General features: G+C 36.6%; 1 protein-coding gene across 2 annotated transcripts in view; it reads right to left on the bottom strand.

The window, feature by feature from the left end:
- Positions 1-257: 257 nt before the first annotated feature.
- Positions 258-18015, bottom strand: part of HS2ST1 (heparan sulfate 2-O-sulfotransferase 1) — a 172227-nt gene continuing 154469 nt past the window's right edge. The window contains exons 5-7 of one of the 2 annotated variants that reach the window (XM_077905317.1): positions 7070-7167; positions 5642-5799; positions 258-4272 (exon numbers count right to left, since the gene is read on the bottom strand). In XM_077905317.1, the coding sequence (XP_077761443.1) occupies positions 4043-4272; positions 5642-5799; positions 7070-7167 (486 nt within the window). In that variant the 3' untranslated portion in view covers positions 258-4042. The remainder of the gene's footprint in view (positions 4273-5641; positions 5800-7069; positions 7168-18015) is intronic. The other variant, XM_077905318.1, reaches the window with a different exon arrangement.

The following is an 18015-nucleotide window of genomic DNA, read 5'->3' as shown; positions in this document are numbered from 1 at the left end:
CAAAGTAAACAGCACTAATTTAGGAAGAGGCAAATTTTCAAAGCATAAAGTCGAAGCACCTGGGCCTCTTACAGACAAACTTCATAAAAGGTTACAGTACCGTACAGCCTGGTACTTCTCCTAATAAAGCCTTCTAGGACCATAGGTGTGTTTGAGAATGATCAGTGGGAAAACCTAGATAGATGGCTTACACAGATGTTCTCTATGTGGAATTTGAATATAAATTAAAAGACCAGCTATGCACTTGGGAACCAGCCTTTAAATTCTCTAGCGCTTTTAAGAATTTTTATTTCATTTTATTAGAAAAAGAGAATCATTGTCTACAAACTATTTTCTTTCTAACTATGCAAATACAATGAGCAAATCATCTGCAATATCAAAATACTGTTTGTAAATCACTGATGGCACTAACAATTTTAGGAATTTCCAACAGGACATATATTGAGAAAGAACAACAAGAGATTTCAAATTATAGGCATTAACTGAATTTTAAGAATAGAAAATAAAATTTAAAGTTTAAAAGTAAGTTTAAGTTCTCTGATTTTCAATTTAAACCCAATCATTGAGAATTCAAAAGCACCCAATATGTTCAAAGTTGCACAAATGGGTATGGATGATAGAAAAGTAATCCCCATGCAATATTTTAAGTGTTGCTATCAGATATATTTAAGTGATACTTTACAGATTAAAGCTCCGTAAAATCAAAATATATCCTCCCCATCACATTTTAAAACAGTCACAATAATTTATCAACAGTTGCCATTTCACAGCAATTAGAAAACAGGAGTTGATACAAGTTGAACAAAAAAAGTACTTTTTCCTCTTTTAGGAAATAAACATATGTATATATTTATATACACACACACACACACATACACACATAACATCATCTTTTAAAATTCAGAGTGGTTAATTTGCTTTTGTATTATATAAAAAAAAAAAAAAAATTTCCCTATGGTCAAAATACTGAAAAAGCGCAAAGGCTGAAAAAAGAAAACCACATTTGCCACTTTTAAAAAATACATTATTGTCTCAGTGGTCCTATTTTTTTAAATTATTATTATTATAAAGTTAGGTATTACGAGGACTCTGCACTCGTCAGACTCTTAGGACTGTACTGGACCAGACGGAATTAAACCTAACCCTTTCTCCGTCTCAAGGAAGGATACTCCTTAACCAATCCTACTAGATGATAGAATAAATGCCTCTATTCTGAACTGTTAAACTGGGAAAGAAAACATGCCCACCTGGAAGCAATCTAAGTCATAAAAGTTTATGAATCTGGGGTAGAGACCGCCTGAATAAGAAAGCTATTCTTTGGATATAAGTTAGAAGCTTTTGGAAGTATATAAACTCTTTTCGGTCACTAGAATACAGATTTAAAAAATGATTTCTCCATAAATAATGATCTAATGCGGGGGTTGGTAAACTACAACCTGTGGTCCCTATCTGGCATGTCACCTGTCTTTAAAATAAAGTATTACTGGAACACAACCATGCTCACTCATTTGTGTGTTGTCTGTAGCTGCTTTTGTGTTAAAATGACAGAGTTGAGTAGTTTTGACAGAGACTGTATAGACTGCAAAGCCTAGAACAGTTACCCTCTGGACCTTTACAGGAAAAGTCTACTGCACTCATGACGTAGGGCACTGCATGCCACTCTAGTTTCCTAAGAGTTAATGCACCTTAAGATTTTAGCATGTGCTCCAAGAATAACCTGCATATTGGGGAGTTCCTTAGCAGATTAAATGTCAAACACCCACCTGTGACGTGGTGCTTTCCTTTTGGGCAAGGGAATAATTTGTATAAATTTCCCATAAATATCCGTAAAAGTTAATAAATACACAAAAAAAGCAGAAAGCCAGATAAGGAAACTATATGCTTGTCAGTGTTCTCTTAATGTTGTCTAATTGCTGGGAGAAAAGGGTGCTAAATGATTCTGGAAACTTCCTTTTTAGCTTTTCTTTATATTTGTTTATGGATTGATAAGTAGTGCTCCCTCCACCCCCCTACCATTAATAACCTTTACAGCAGCTTGCCTAAAATGTTTACTTGTTTACTAGTTTGGTGAGGCCTTGTTCAGAAACAGTATTTATTTAAACTAAACACAGTTTAGTTTAAAGATTAAATTTTTTAGGAAATGTTTCTGAAATTCTTCACCTCTGTTACTCTATGAAGGGTAAGACGGTACAGGGAAATTAAACTCTGCGATATATACCTTGACAACCCAGAGGTATAAAATAGCTACCATTTCTCAATGGTAATGTAAAATAAAAACAGACAAATCTCCCAAATTTGAAGAGTACATTTTCCCCTGCCCTGAGTCAGCTAACGAAGTCTTTTTCAAGAACTCAAACCTCCTGAACTCAAGCAGCTGTTCATGAATCTTTAAGAGTTCACAGGTGTTTCATATTTCCAAAGTTGTTGAAACAGGGAAGATACAACATGGAAGATATTTATCAAACATAAATTTATATCAAGATTAACCACTTTTCCAACCAGCTTAGAAGTGGACTTTTCCCTTTCTTTGTCCCCCCCCCCCCCAAAAAAAAGAAATGAACGTCATGGAACCATACATGAAAGATGTTTCCATCATCCCTTACTTTTCTAGAGCGCGTTAACAGTTTTCAAAGTGCCTTCACGTGCCGTCTTGTTTATTCCTCACAACACCCCTGTGAGGTAGGTACAGCAGGTATTAGTCTCCTCATTTCAAGATGAGGAAATTGAGGCAAAGAGAGGTTAAGTGACTTGCCCAAGATCACACAGCTGAAAAGTGGCAGAGCCGGGACCAGAAATCAAATTTTCTGACTCCTTGGCCAGTACTCTTTCCACTCTGACTACTGCCCCCAATTATGAATAATGTACTGTGTATCAAAATTGAAAGGTTACTGAAGTTCATTTCAGTGATGTCTTAACAGTAAAGTTAAACGAGAACTACAAGAACAGTAGGTCTGATGATTTTACTTGAAATAATAAAACTGGTGCAAAACCACTTTTACCTAATTACTTATAACCTTTTGGTCCAAATACATAAAATATGCAATATTTACAGCATTTTCCTTTCTTTTTTTTGTAAATGCAATGCTTTAAAACACATTATAAAGCACCTTAGTAAAAATAGTCTACAAGTAAAAGTACAGAAGTAGGGAAATCCTACCCATACCACAGCTCACTAATGAGTCATAATATGGAGTCACCAATATGTCAGTTTGCCGCTCTACAAATAACCCATGGAGGAACGTACTAAACTTACTTTTTTGATATTAATGTGTGGAAGCCTTAACTAAAATTCCAGAAAGTGTCAACATTCTTTGAAGTGTCTTCCCAGTCTTAGAGACAGGGGAGACAGGAATGAGAAATACTGCTCTCTTTTAAAATTGGTTTTTAACACTAATGATCAGGTTTGGTTTTTTTTTTTAAGAATATTCAAACAACCTACATAAATATGGGCAATTCCAACTATAGCAGAAACATTCTTAGCAAACAGTATCAAACATTCCAATAAATTTCATGAGACATGATTCACAGAAACAAAGCACACACTGCCAAACAGTTAGTAACACTATTCAGTACAGGTGTATAACCCAAACCTCCAGGTGAAGGTGGAAGGAGCAAATGGATTCATCTTCATTCATGGTTAGGTGAAAAAAACAAAAAGCTTTATCAAAAAGAGAATACCAGAACTTTTTTTGAAATTGTATTTAGCCTCCAATGAGACCTGCTATGTGTTTATTTTTGGTGATGTGCAGGCTTTTTCCAGGCAGGAAATTATAACTCCCACCAAAATTTAACTGGGGGGTGGGGGGAGAAAAAGGAAAAATGAAAGAAAGAAAAAAAGAAAAAAAAAAAGGCAGAAACTTAAACCTCTTAGGCCACTGAAACTTACCAGCCAGTATCCACTTCCTCCGTGTTACTGCCCCCTAACGTGGCTCAATACACATGGTCTTATACACCGATCCCCAACCCAACTTGTGGAGCTGAGTACTAAGGTGAAGACAGGGTCAAGGTTTTAGTTCAAGAACCTAACAGTCACACCTGGCACTCAGTTCGATTTCGGGTAAATCTTTTCATAGAAAAAGTTTTGTGCGAGGATGTAGAGGTCTCCGTCTTTTTCCCGTACAGCGTGGGCTCTGATGAACTGGAACTGCTCTAGCGCAAATTCATAGAACTCATTCTCCATTTTCCAAATGTCAGATTGCTGTAGTTTCGCAATGGTTTGTTTAGTTGGGAGTTTCTTCTCTGTGGTTTTCCTAAGATGAGATTTCTTTCCTACTTACAAAGGAAAAAAAGAAAAGGTGAATAATTCTGAGAACACCCAAAAGAGCGATGCTTCTTTATGTGGAGAGATGGATTGAGTTGATGTGGCACACTGAAGGCCATTAACAACTGTTTTTGCATTAATATCATTCAGGCAAAACTGGTACCCTAATCATACTAGAAGTATCATTTAAAAAAAAAAAAAGATTTATTTATTTTGAGAGAGAGTAAGTGAGCATGGGGGGGAGGGTGCAGTGGGAGAGAATCTTTCAAGTAGGCTCCCTGCTGAGTGAGGAGCCCAACTTGTGGCTCAAGTCCCAGGACCCATGAGATCATGACCTGAGCCAAAACCAAGAGTCAAACACTCAACCGACTGAGCCACCCAAGCACCCCTAAAACTGTGATTTATTCTTTTATAGTGTAAATCCTTAACCTGTTAAAGACTTAATGAGGGATGTCTGGGTGGCTCAGTGGTTGAGTGTGTCTGTGTTTGGCTCAGGTCATGATCCCGGGGTCCTGGGATCGAGTCCCACATTGGGCTCCCTGCAAGAAGCCTGCTTCTTTCTCTGCCTATGTCTCTGCGTCTCTCTCTGTGTCTCTCATGAATAAATAAATACAATCTTAAAAAAAAAAAACAAAAAAACAATGAGATGTCAAATACTAAAAGTAAGGATTACCACTCAGTAAAGTGCAGGCTGTCGCCTTTCATGCTATACTGTTCTAATCTCAAATACTTGGTGCTCTGACTAGTTTAATTTTTCAATATGATAGAATCTCTACTTTCAAACTTAATACTAATTTACCATAACCTGTTAGAAGGTAGGGCATATGCATACTCTAGGAAGAGTTACTATATTGTACCTTACCAAAGAACGGGGGAAAAATCCACATTAGATTGGATCAGAGCCCTGTCACTTCCAGATATGTCATACAGTCGAGGCTGCTGAAGCACATTTCACCAGGACAGACACAGCACATGCTGATCATCATGGGTGGGACTCAGTCTCACCATCCCATCCTTACTCTAAACAGCATTAGGCAGGACTCAGGTGCAATATGGTCATAATGTTTGGTGTCTGGCATTAGCTAATATTACACATTTCTAACTAAGGCTGGTTCTGCAGATCATATCTTTCCACTATCCCTACAATGCCTTCTAACTATCATGTTTATTTGCTCAAAAAATATTTAATGAACACCAGCTGTGTGCCAGGCACTGTTCTGTATTGAAAATGGTTAAGAAGAAACAGGCAATATACCTTCCTTTATGCAGTTATTTCTTGTGCTTTGAGTTACTCAAGAAACATCAAATCCCACATATTTTTCAGGTTCCAAACAAACAAAGTTAAAGACAGCTTTAACAAGAAACCTATCCTTTATATACCTGTACGGTAGAGTTCTGTAGCACCCCTGAAGAACCGGGGCAAAGCAGCCTCCAGCAACATGATAAAATCTTCAAGTTCTTCAGTAACTCCCACCAGAAAGTATTCATTAATTAGGTTATACTTGGCTTGATCCATAGCCCACCTGCTTCCCACATTCCTAAAACCAAAGAAAAGGAATTAAAAACCTAGCTGTGAAATCTAAGTATTTTTGATGCCTCTGACACTATATACTATGGAGAAAATAAGCACATGTCCATCCAAAATCTTAATGCCCTTTTATTAATGTCTTTGGTGGGAGGGGAGTTGAAGGTCCTTCCCAGTTCTATGAATCTATGAAACATACTAAAGAAGTTCAATTAAAATCACCTCACTAACGTCCAAAAGAGCAGTACCCTTTTATTGCTCTAAGGCGGGGATTGGCAAACTTTTTCTTGTTAAGTGCCAGAGAGTAAATATCTTAGGTTTTGCAGGCCATATGTTCTTGGTTACAAATATTTAACATTGCTCTTGCAGCATGAATACAGTCATAGACAAGAAGTAAATAAATGGAGATGGCTGTGTTCCAATAAAACTTTATTTATAAAAAACAGGTGATTGGCCAAATTTGGTCTCCAGGTTGTAATTTGCCAATCCCTGTTCTAAGGAAATGATTAAAAATTGAGATGTTCTTCCTATGATTCCAATTCTTTTTATGCTGTTATTATGATCTGATATAGTCTACTGAGTAGGACCTTACAGTTCACAATGATCTAATAACATGTTTCATATAATGAAGAAAAGAAGGCATTCCTTGCATTTCTCATCATGGTTTTAAGGAAGAAATACTAACTTTGAATGTGTTCCTCTTTCTGCTTTTCCTATTAAAATGATTAGAACAAATAAATATATATAAACATGTACTATTTTTTAAAAACTGAAAACTCTGCACATTCAGAGGAAATAAACTCTTCATTAAAGATAAAATTTATTTTCCACCTCACGTTTATTAGCAGACTAAACCATAACCTTGGCTTTTCTCAAGGTAAAAAAATCAGTTAACAGTAAAACCAGGTGAATAATGTACTCACTAAGCCTTTTCTTGATCTAAAATGAATGGCTAAAACAATAAGCTTAGGAGAAAATGAGGTTTATGAAATGACCCCTGGCCTCTAATTAAGAGCTCTGCTGGAATATAGCAAAACATGGTAATACCAAAAACAATAAATTAAAAACCAGCATCTGTGAAAAGACTGCAAGGATATGATGTATGAAGAATCTTTTCTATGCACTTAAAGGTAACTATAAAACTAGAGATTTAATTACATGCTATTTTTAATCCGGTCTTTCACTAAATGCCCTAAGCCCTTGACTAGTACGTTCACACTTGCGAAATACAGAATACAGAGATAATAAAGAAGATTATCAACTTAAGCTAACTATGTCCCTACCAGCATTCCGAGCTGTGGCCACAGAAGAATGGGATTTGAAGCCAGAGCTTCTCCGGAGCACAGTCTGAGCCGCCTTCAGCTACACACTCATCAAAGGTCTAGAACAGACACAAAGCAACATAGGTGAGCCATAAATGGAGGTCTTAGTTATCAAATACCTTAAAAGGGTAAGTTATGAAATACACAGGCAGCAGCGGGTGGGATGAGCTGGCGAATGAAATAGGTGGGTTATAAAAACATACTTCAGATATTAAGGAAAGTTAAGCAGATTTTTCTCCTATCTTTGTTTAATGCCAATGTATATAGGAGTTTTGGGGGGGTTGTTTTGCTTTGTTTACTGCATGAATTAAATCCTCCCCTCTCCCAGGTAATAATTTGTCTTTGAGAATAAGTACTAGTTCATGCTGAACTTGTGTATTTGCATTTTCTAGCTCCCCTACAAGGGAAATTAAATAAAAACAAGGCTAAAGATTCTCTATGTGAAATCATTTGAAAAGAATATAAAGGAGGACTACATTTAAGTCTTCTCCCCTTTTCTCATTAAAACAAACAAAAATTCATTGTACAAAGCAGAAATGACCTCAGATATTGATGATTTGTATACCCTCCTGGCCAGGGCATCTGACTGAATTATTTAAAAGGGAAAGAGACTCACAGGTTATCAAACTAAAATTAATCAGCTTCACTTCCTCAGGTACTTACTGTTTGTCACAGGCATTTTAACAGTAGGCACTACCTATTTGAAATGATACTGAGATCCCAGAGAACAAACTTGGGAGTTCTAGTTGTCGTTGTGAGACTTTTACAAATGCCACCTGTTAATTCTGAGAAGAAAAAGTATGAAAGAATAGAAAGAGCATGAGAGCTGAGTCAGGCCTCTTGAGTTTCTGGAACCAGGTTTGACCTTATACGTGTCTTTAAGGACTCCAAACCTCAGTTCTCTGAGGATAGAGCCAAAAAATCCTTACAGCTGGTGTTGGGTGGCACTAGACTGGAATGATTCTCTTTATCCTGGCAACATTCAAAAGACAACAGCAGACCACAGTTCATAATCTGCCCATTTGTTTTACAGATGATTTTCTCCATGATATAGCAAAAAGGTCAATGACTTGGGTTTGAATCCTGAACCCAGAAAATGTAAGTTTTGCATTTGTTTCCTTATGTAAAAAAAGGAGGACACGATCTTACTTTGAGGAAGACATAAGGGGCAGCCAGGGTGGCTCAGCGGTTTAGCGCCGCCTTCAGCCCAGGACATGATCCTGGAGACCCAGGATGGAGTCCCACGTCTGGCTCCCTGCGTGGAGCCTGCTTCTCCCTCTGCCTGTGTCTCTGCTTCTCTCTTTCTCTGTCTCATGAATAAATAAATAAAGTCTTAAAAAAAAAAAAAACAAGGAAGAAATAAAATCATGGATGCAAAAGAATCTACCACAGTGACTGTTCATTGTAAGCATTAGATAAATGGAATGTGTCTGTCTGTGCCTGTCTCTCTCCCTGCCTTGCCTCCCTCATAGTCAAATACAATGTCTTGTTGGTTCTTGCTCTCCCTGACCTAGATAGCATTTGACCATCTCTCGTTTCTGAAAATCTCTTGGTCTCTGCCCCTAAAGGCTTTTTGTCTATGTCTTTGGCCACTCCCCTTTCTGGCTTTGTTGGTTCTCTGTACCTTTCTGAATGCACTATCATCATCTTCTTTGAAGGCATGTCCTTCCATCGGGTATGGAAATTCATCTCAGTGATCTCTTTTCCCACTCCCTTCCTTAACTTATTCACTCTTCTTACTTCCTTGGCTTTATTTATCGTTTCTAGGCACAAGACTTCTACATCTGTACCTCCAGATCAATCACTTCTCATCTTCTAATACTTAGTGTGCATTTTCATTTGACTTTCCAATATTACTTCATACTCAATACTTCTGGCAACTGTGAGGACATTTCTAAATCTTTCTTCTACAGACTACATTTAAGTCTTCTCCCCTTTTCTCATTAAAACAAAAATTCATTGTACAAAGCAGAAATGACCTCAGATATTGATGATTTGTATACCCTCCTGACATCGTTGAGGTAATGTCTTTCTTTTTTTTTTTAAATGTTTATTTATTTATTCATGAGACAGAGAGAGAGAGAGAGAGAGAGAGAGAGAGAGAAGATAAGGGCAGAGGCACAGGCAGAGGGAGAAGCAGGCTCCATGCAGGAAGCCTGACATGGGACTCGATCCCGGGTCTCCAGGATCAGGCCCTGGGCTGAAGGTGGCACTAAACTGCTGAGCCACCCGGGCTGCCCAGGTAATGTCTTTCTAATCCATCTCTTCTTTTTTCAATCTTGCTCCTCTCAGGGTCCTTCAATGCCGTGTCTCCATTCTTACAATCATTCTCTAATGGGCTCCCTTCACTCCTTCCCTCAATTCCTTCACCCTGCTCTGTACAGTTACCAGATTAGTCTAAGGAGTCACTTCTAATATCCTCTACTCAGAAACCTTCAATGCTTTCCAATGTCTCAACAAAAAAAAATCCAAACTTTTTATCCTGGCTTTAAGAAATGCTTTATACTCTGACCTTGAAATGCTAGTCTAGCCTTATCTCTATGTGTAACTGCCATGTTTGCCAGATTAGCGTTTTACTGTTTCTCAAGTATGTGATATGTAACTTAAATCTATATACCTTTGCTGACTACATTTTCTTCCTCTAAAAGCGCCTTCCTTCTATCAATCTAGTTTACATGAAGACTATCTTTCCAATGATTCTGGCCCAAAGTTACTCTTATTTTCTTTGGACTTGTGTAAATTAATTGTATACTACCTTCTAATAGCCAGCTCATAGGCTCTAGTTATGTGTATCTATCTATACACCTTTATCTGAAGAACTTGATTCATGTACTTTTTTTTTAATGTGTATTATATTCTCTCCCAACTACAATGAAAACTTCTTTGAGGGATCATGCAGTATGCATTTGTGTCCTCCACAGCATACAATCTATTGCTGTACAAATTGTCTGCAGAGTTGGTAGTTGTAAATGACTGGAAAGACTGTACTTCAGCGATTTACGGAATATTAAAGGCACAGTTCTAGTGAAGATGAAGATAGGACAGGAACATTTTCTCGTGAAGCATTCTGACAGTCCTTAGAGTTCTCTCAAATTCTCTTAGGCTCTCTCTGTAGCTAGCTAGATACACATTCACAATTACACACACACACACACACACACGAAATGAAAACAACTGAGTTTACTTTTAAGACTCAATAAACCCCATTTCAGTGGCCATAACATTATTTCTGAATTTTATGACATGGTCTGACTTAGATGTGCTGGCCTAAGTCACTTTCTAAAAAGTCGTTTTATTATCATTTATGCCAACTTGTAGCTCATAAAAATAAAACAACTGATGTATGTATCTATCTCAACCATGTTCCAATTTCCAAGAAATCTTTGGCTCAATGAACTGAGTGATGATATATTGGAAGGTTTCTGATTCCATGCCTATCCAATTTAAAAAAGATCCTAGATCATAGTGAGGTGCCTCTGAAGCTCAGAAGAAGCGCTCTGCTTCTTTACACCTCCATCTGATTAGAGTTCCTGATAGAAAATAAATGAATTATTAAGGTGATTGTGGGTGAATGCACAATCTCTACCACCATTTTGTGTGTTTAAGACACTGAAAAGATTTTCTTTAAATATAAGAAACTAGGGTTTTAAAATGCTGCAGTTTTGAAAGTTTCCATAGAGTTACTCTATGGACAACTTTGGGAATTCAAAGATTCACTATTGGAATAAAAACTAATTAATAGGGACACCTGGGTGGCTCAGCCGTTGAGCGTCTGCCTTCGGCTCAGGGTGTGATCCCGGGATCCGGGATCGAGTACCGCATCAGGCTCCCTGTGAGGAGCCTGCTTTTTCCTCTACCTGTGTTTCTGCCTGTCTCTCACTGTGTCGCTCATGAATAAATAAATAAATCTTTAAAAAATAAAAAAAGTAAATAAAAACTAATGAATACGCATGAATTAAATTCTCTAGTTAGCTCCTAATTCCTGTGTTCTTCAAGTATTTTAGTATTGTAAATAAAACAATGTGTAGTTAATCTTCAAGTCTATTTCTGGCCAGTAGTTTTAAATTTGCTAGCCCACTCTAGCAGTCTACAAAATTCATTCTTCATCCTTCCGGAGTCATATAGTTTTAGCCTCTCTTGCAGTTCTTGTCAGTGGACTGAAAGCAGAAGTGATATGAGCAGGCCCTGGGTCATTTGGTTAAAAGGAAACTGCTTGCCCTCTACTTCCTTCCTTCCTACAGGCTGGAATGCAGATGTGGTGATGACGCAAATCCAACCAAGCACATAATGACAACTTCCTAAAGAAGAGCAGAGTAACAACACAGTAGGAAACTAGGTCCCTGAATAACAGTATGGAGCAAAGTTGCTCTAAGAGCCTAGGCCCCTCACTTCTAGGCTTTCAAGTATGATAAAAAAATAATCTTATTTGGGCACATGGGTGGCTCAGTTGGTTAAACATCCGGCTTCAGCTCAGATCATGATCATGATCTCAGCCCCTCCCCAGGGCTCCATGCTCAGCAGGAAGTCTACTTCTCTCTCTCTCCTTCTGCCCTTCCCCTCACTCATGCTTGCTTGCTCTCTCTCTCTCTCTCAAATAAATAAAATCTTTAAAAAAATGAAAATAATCTTAAATTACTTGTGTTTCTTTTAGAAGGCTAGCATCTACTTTAATTCACCGATCAAATACTTTATTAGACAATATAAAAATAGAAAAATAAATTGGGTTTTGCATCTTTTATCATTTGGGAGAGGAATTTTGCTCCCATCAACTAAAAGAAACAATCCAAATATGGCCAAGTAGCAAGAAGACGTGGAGAAAACAAAAGACCATGAAAAATCAAAATTTGGTGAATGTACACAAGTGTGCCAGATCTTAGCATAACAGAAGTTCTCTCATTTCTACATAAGTATTTGATGAATTAAGTAAACCAAGTATTTCCCAGTGAAACCAAATTAAGACATCTCAATTCCATCTTTACCACATACACCTTGATGATTCAGTCCACTAAGATTTTAATCAAGATGAGCTGCTGCATGGACTCCCCAACACTGACCTCACTCAGCACCTGGGCTTCTGTACTCCTAAGGCTCAAGACTGTCACTCAGATGCATGGTCATCAGAATTTTCCCGCTTATTTCCAAATTCTATTAGCCTTCTCCTACACATTTTGGTCATATTTCAGAAATAGGATTTTCTCTACATAAATATTTTTCTCTTTTAAATTGAAGTCCTTAAAATAACAGAGCAAAAACAAATGAAAGCACTCCAGACTCTCTTTCTCTCCCACAAAACCCAGTTCAGTACACCACAGAAACAAAAAATTATGATCAGTTCTTTCACTTAAAAACCATCTAGTTTTAGAAAGAACAATTCAATATGAGCAAGATACAGATGTTTTTAAAAGCATGAAATATCAAAATGTTCTTTAGACTACTTAGATTATTAGTTTAGATATTTAATTCCTAAAGCTGAAGTTTAAGAAAATTAATCAAAATTCGATGCTTGATAGTGATAGCAATTATATTTACACTCAAATCCTTTTCTGCAAATGATCTTACTTCACACTTTATATAAAAAACTGAGGCTAAGAGTAAGCTCCCCCAATTTCCTGCTTAGACAAAAGCCTATCTGCATCTCTAGCCCCCTGCTGCCCTCATCTTTAAAGAGGTAATTCTTTCTCCTATCTTTGAATACCATCCTCACCCCCTTCTGAGACCCTGCTCCATCAATTTTTCTCTAGTCTCTTGTATCAGCCATCACCCTTGCTCTCTTTAGATATATAATATGCCCAAGTGTCTGTCATCTTAAAGAAATATTCCTGATGCTTTTTGTTCCTTCTAAAGCCAAACTTCTATCTCAAGAGTGGTCTTTTCTCTGGGTCTTAACTTCATTTCTCAGTTACTCCTCCACCCTTTGGATTCTACTTTTCTTCTTTTTTTAAGATTTTATTTATTTCCTTGATAGAGAGAGAACAAGCAGGAGTGGCAGGCAGAGGGAGAGGAAGAAGCAGGCTCCCTACTGAGGACATCTTGTCTTTGAAGACAAAGACGAAGATGAAGATGAAGATGCAGGGCCCATCCCAGGACCCCGGGATCATAACCCGAGCTTAGTCTTAGTTAGGCAGACACCTAACTGACTGAGCCACCCAGGCGTGCCCCTGGATTCTACTTATATTACTTTCTCAAAAGCTCTAATGACCTCCTCATTGACAAATCTAAGGTACAGTTTTAAATCCTCAATTCACTAAACCCTTTGCAACTGAAATTATTTTCCTATCCATTTGGACTCATTGGGTCTATCTTCTGATTCCCTGACCTTAATCTCCTTGCCATGCTCCTCTTTCTCTGCCTACTCCTTAAATGCTAGCACGACCCAGAGCTACACATTTGCTCCCTTTTTCTTCTTCCTTTTTTATTTGGACCTTTTTTTTCCCCCATATTCTAGGTCTTCTAAGTGCAGTTTCATGAACTCCCTTGTTTCAATTCCCTTCCCACCTAATGCTGATGACTCCCAAATCTATAATTTAGTTGCTTGAGATACAAATACAATTTTTGGAGGATACCTAAACTGACTTGTACATGACTAAAAATAATATTCAATTTGAACTCATCATCTCTTTCTTCAACTCCATGATAACTGACTCTTCTGTTTTTTCTCTTTTGGTGAAAGGAAATACCTATGGTCCCATCAGATACCTGAGAAGAAGAAAAGTCAAGGCTGACTCTAGGTTGTTCACCTTTTACTGAGACAAAGAATACTAGTCTATATGTCTGAAGCTTTCAAATAAATATGAGCTATAACAAATTATATTGCTTTCCTGTGATGCTTTCAACATATAAAGTACTTGCTATGCAAACAATTTTTTAAATGCCTTTGTGAGACAGAATTGTAAAAGTCATGTTCCATAAACAAAGCATGGTCAGGGGATTGTGAATTGTTAAGAACTGTACAGGTAGTATTTTGTAAGTTAATGACTGAATTGGCTAGCACTAAGTATAGATTTCTTCTAATCTCATTACTTTTATAAACTAATATATATTTTTGGGTAGAATATTCTAAATTCACTGTAATACTTATAGCTGTCAATAAATCTAGTTAATTTAGAGTAAGAAAAAAAAGAATAAAAATTGGGGTAGAAACTGTGATCCCTGGGACTAGTGAGTACTTAACAAACATAAACTGATTCTCCTTTAGATTGTTATTTTGAGCACTTAACTATTTACTCTTAGAAATATGACTCCCTCCCACTTGGTGTTAACAAAATAATAGTTAAAAAAATGTTAAAAAAATAAAAAATGTTGGGATGCCTGGGTGGCTCAGTAGTTAAAGCATCTGCCTTTGGCCCAGGGCATGATCCTGGAGACCCGGGATCGAGTCCCATGTCGGGCTCCCTGCATGGAGCCTGCTTCTCCCTCTGCCTGTGTCTCTGCCTCTCTCTCTCTCTTTCTCTCTCTCTCTCTCTGTATGTGTCTCATGAATAAATAAATAAAATCTTTAAAAAAAAAGTTTAATAATCAATCTATAGGGCAGTTCAAAGCTGAAATATTTATAATATTTAGACAATGTGAGTGATGACTATTACAGGCACAGTTAATATTACTTAGAAGCTATACGAAGGCTCACATTGAAAGAAGGACTGAGAGACAAACTATGGATTCAAACTTGGATATTTGGTAGATTATTTTCTCAAAATGAATGAAGTGTACCTGCCACTTGGCAGAAAACAACTGACAGTATTAGTAGCCCAGTGGTTCCCAAACGAAGCTGTTCTGACCCAGCAGATAACACCTGGCAATGTCAAGAGACATTTTGGTGCTTACAACTAGAGAGCGTGGAGAGGATGCTATTAGTTTGAGGTCAGAATCACTGGTTAACTTCCTATGTGTATAGGCAGCCCCTTACAACAAGGAGTTGTTTGGCCCAAAACAACAATAGCGTAGAGGCCGAGAAATCCTGTGGCAGCTGATGACAAAAGTTAAGCTTTCAAGCAAAAAAATAAATAAAATTTTGGAAAACCTGATCTGTCACCACAGGTTTGATAGTTTCCCAATATTTAAAGACTTCTCTGATGAGATCTGTGGCAACATTAATGAATGTGAATTTCTGATATTGTATACGAAAATGTGTCAACATTTGGAAGGTCCACCTAATTTAGTGTATGAATGTTTCCAGTGACCAATGCATGATGTTATACAATTATGCTCAGTTAAAAAATCCATTGAAAATATAAAATATATCAAAGGATTTTAATGTAGCAGAGCATAAAAAGTTCATGGCTATGGTTTCAGATTCCATACTCCAACAACTTTAAGAAGCTACTACTTGTCAAGTTTTAGTGTAATATTAAAGAAAAAACATCCACAATCTTCTAAAAAGGCTATTAAAATCCTACCTTTTCCAATTACATATCTATGTAAACCTGGATTTTCTTTATATACTTCAACCAAAAGAACATATTCAAACAGATGGATTCAATAGCAGATATGAAAATCCAGCTGCCTACATTAAGCCAGATATTTAAAATAATTTACAAAAATGTAAAATACAACTCTTTATGCTTTTTTGAAAAATGGTTATTTGCATTAAAATATATGTTACCATATGATAGGTTTCCTATTGTTACTTTTAAATTATTATTTTTAAGATTTCCCAGTAAATTGGTATATTTATTGATACTGATAAATATCACCCAAACACAGGCTCTATGGGGTCTTCAAGAACTTAAAAGTAAAAGGAGTTCTGAGACCATAAAGTTTGAGAATCACTGATTTCTCTATATAGTTCTTTAGCGCTGACCTTTGTATTATTTAATAAAGCTTGAGAATCACTGATTTCTCTATATAGTTCTTTAGCGCTGACCTTTGTATTATTTAATATCCTTATTTTCCAGGTTCTGGGCAGAGATTACACTAAGTAAACCTCTAGTTACAAATATAAAGAACAGAGTATTTGAAATCTCCCAAATAAAACAAATCTTTTGTTTCTTACAAGATCAACTGAAAGCTATCATAGGTATACATATGCCTGAAATGTGTTTGAAATTACTGTTTGACAGTGTAAGGAGGAAACAGTTTAGATTATGAGGTATTACAGTTTAAAACACAATAGTTGCCATGAGTGCTGAACTGAATATTATCTAATATGCTTTCAAGTATCACGTGAGGTGTAAACAATATACAATTTAATGGAAATGAAGCCAATGCAAGGTATTTCCAACCTTTGCCAGGTATTTCCTACGTCATCATAGCCACCTATTAATCCCCCTTATCTTCAAATACCTTGCCATTTAAAAAATGTTGTATGTCATGTAGTCTTATCAACTCTATAGATATGAGTTTATTAATGAATGAAAGCTCTTTCCAATTTAAGATATGGAGTTATTTGCAATAAAATAACATCATTTAACTAATTAGGTACCAGAATGTTGCCAACACTTGAGACATAATAAGCCATTTTTAATGTGTATGTTTCAAGACCAAAAGGTCCATTTGCCTAACACAAAACAAAGTAATTGTTTATTTTAAAAAAGCATTTGTAGATGATAACACAAAAGTATTTTGCTGATGTTACTAATATTACATCAAAATATTACAACTAAATAAAGAAGTGTATTAATATGTATTTTGCAATAACATAAAAAGACAAAAACAGGGATGCCTGGGCGGCTCAGCAGTTGAGCGCCAGCCTTCAGCCCAGGGCATGATTCTGGAGTCCTGGGACGGAGTCCCACATCAGACTCCCTGCATGGAGCCTGCTTCTTTCTCTGCCTGAGTCTCTGCCTCTCTTTCTCTGTGTTTCTCATGAATAAATAAATAAAACCTTAAAAAAAAAAAAGACAAAACAAAACCAAATCAAGCTCCATCATTATCAGAGTAAATGGTTAAGTCTCCAGGCTTGAGAGGGCATATATACCTAAAACTTTCAAATACGAAAGGAAAATGATGTTAAAACATCTGCCTGAATTTTTCTGTGGGTATTGAAAATGTAACATGGGAACATCTCTCACAAATAAATGTCAGGTAACATGTTGTATTCCCTCTCTCCTTTTGAAAGAGAATAGAGGGCTTAAGACGGTGAACTCTGGAATTAGAGTACTTAGGTTTAAATTCCAGCTTTACCATTCACTGGTAGTATAACACTGGACATGGCACTTAACCTTTCTGTGCCTCAGTTTCCTTATCTGTAAAATAGAGACAAGAACAGCAGCCACCCTACGGAACTGCTGTACAGGCTTCCTGAAAAAATACACACATCTGTACATATATAAAACAGTACTTGATACACAATAAGCATTCAAGAGATGTGAACTATTATTGTTCTCATATTAAGTATTATGATTACCCTAATTACCCCAACTACATAGGGCAACAATCACTAAACCATGGTATCCAGGGCTTACAGTAACCGATGTTGCATATAAGACCTGATGTGATCGTACATCTTCTCTTTACCCACTTTAATATTCCTTTGGTCAAATGTGTGAAATGGACACTAACATTTACTGAGTAAAAACACTGTAAGTGAAAGGGCTAAAATAAAAAAAAATGAAAGAAAGAAAGAAAGAAAGAAAGAAAGAAAAGAAAGAAAGAAAGAAAGAAAGAAAGAAAGAAAGAAAGAAAGAAAGAAAGAGGGAAAAGGAAGGAAGGAAAGTAGGAAATAGTGTTGGAGTGAATTTAGAAATAACTATCAATAAATTCTAAAGTACAAAGTCACAAAAGAGTTACATTATTAGATTTTATAAAACATTGCAGAATCACCGTAATAACTAAGTATACATATTTTTAGAAGATTAAATAATGCTAAGAGATCAATGGACATTTAAAAAAAAGATCTGGTCAGTTATCTGTGTTTGAATCAGTACTTTTTGCCTAAAGCTTTAAGATTTAGGAAAGAAATAGCAATTTCT

This window comes from Canis aureus, chromosome 8 (genome assembly GCF_053574225.1).
Source record: "Canis aureus isolate CA01 chromosome 8, VMU_Caureus_v.1.0, whole genome shotgun sequence".
NCBI lineage: Eukaryota > Metazoa > Chordata > Mammalia > Carnivora > Canidae > Canis > Canis aureus.
This window is presented reverse-complemented; position numbering and strand designations above follow the sequence as displayed.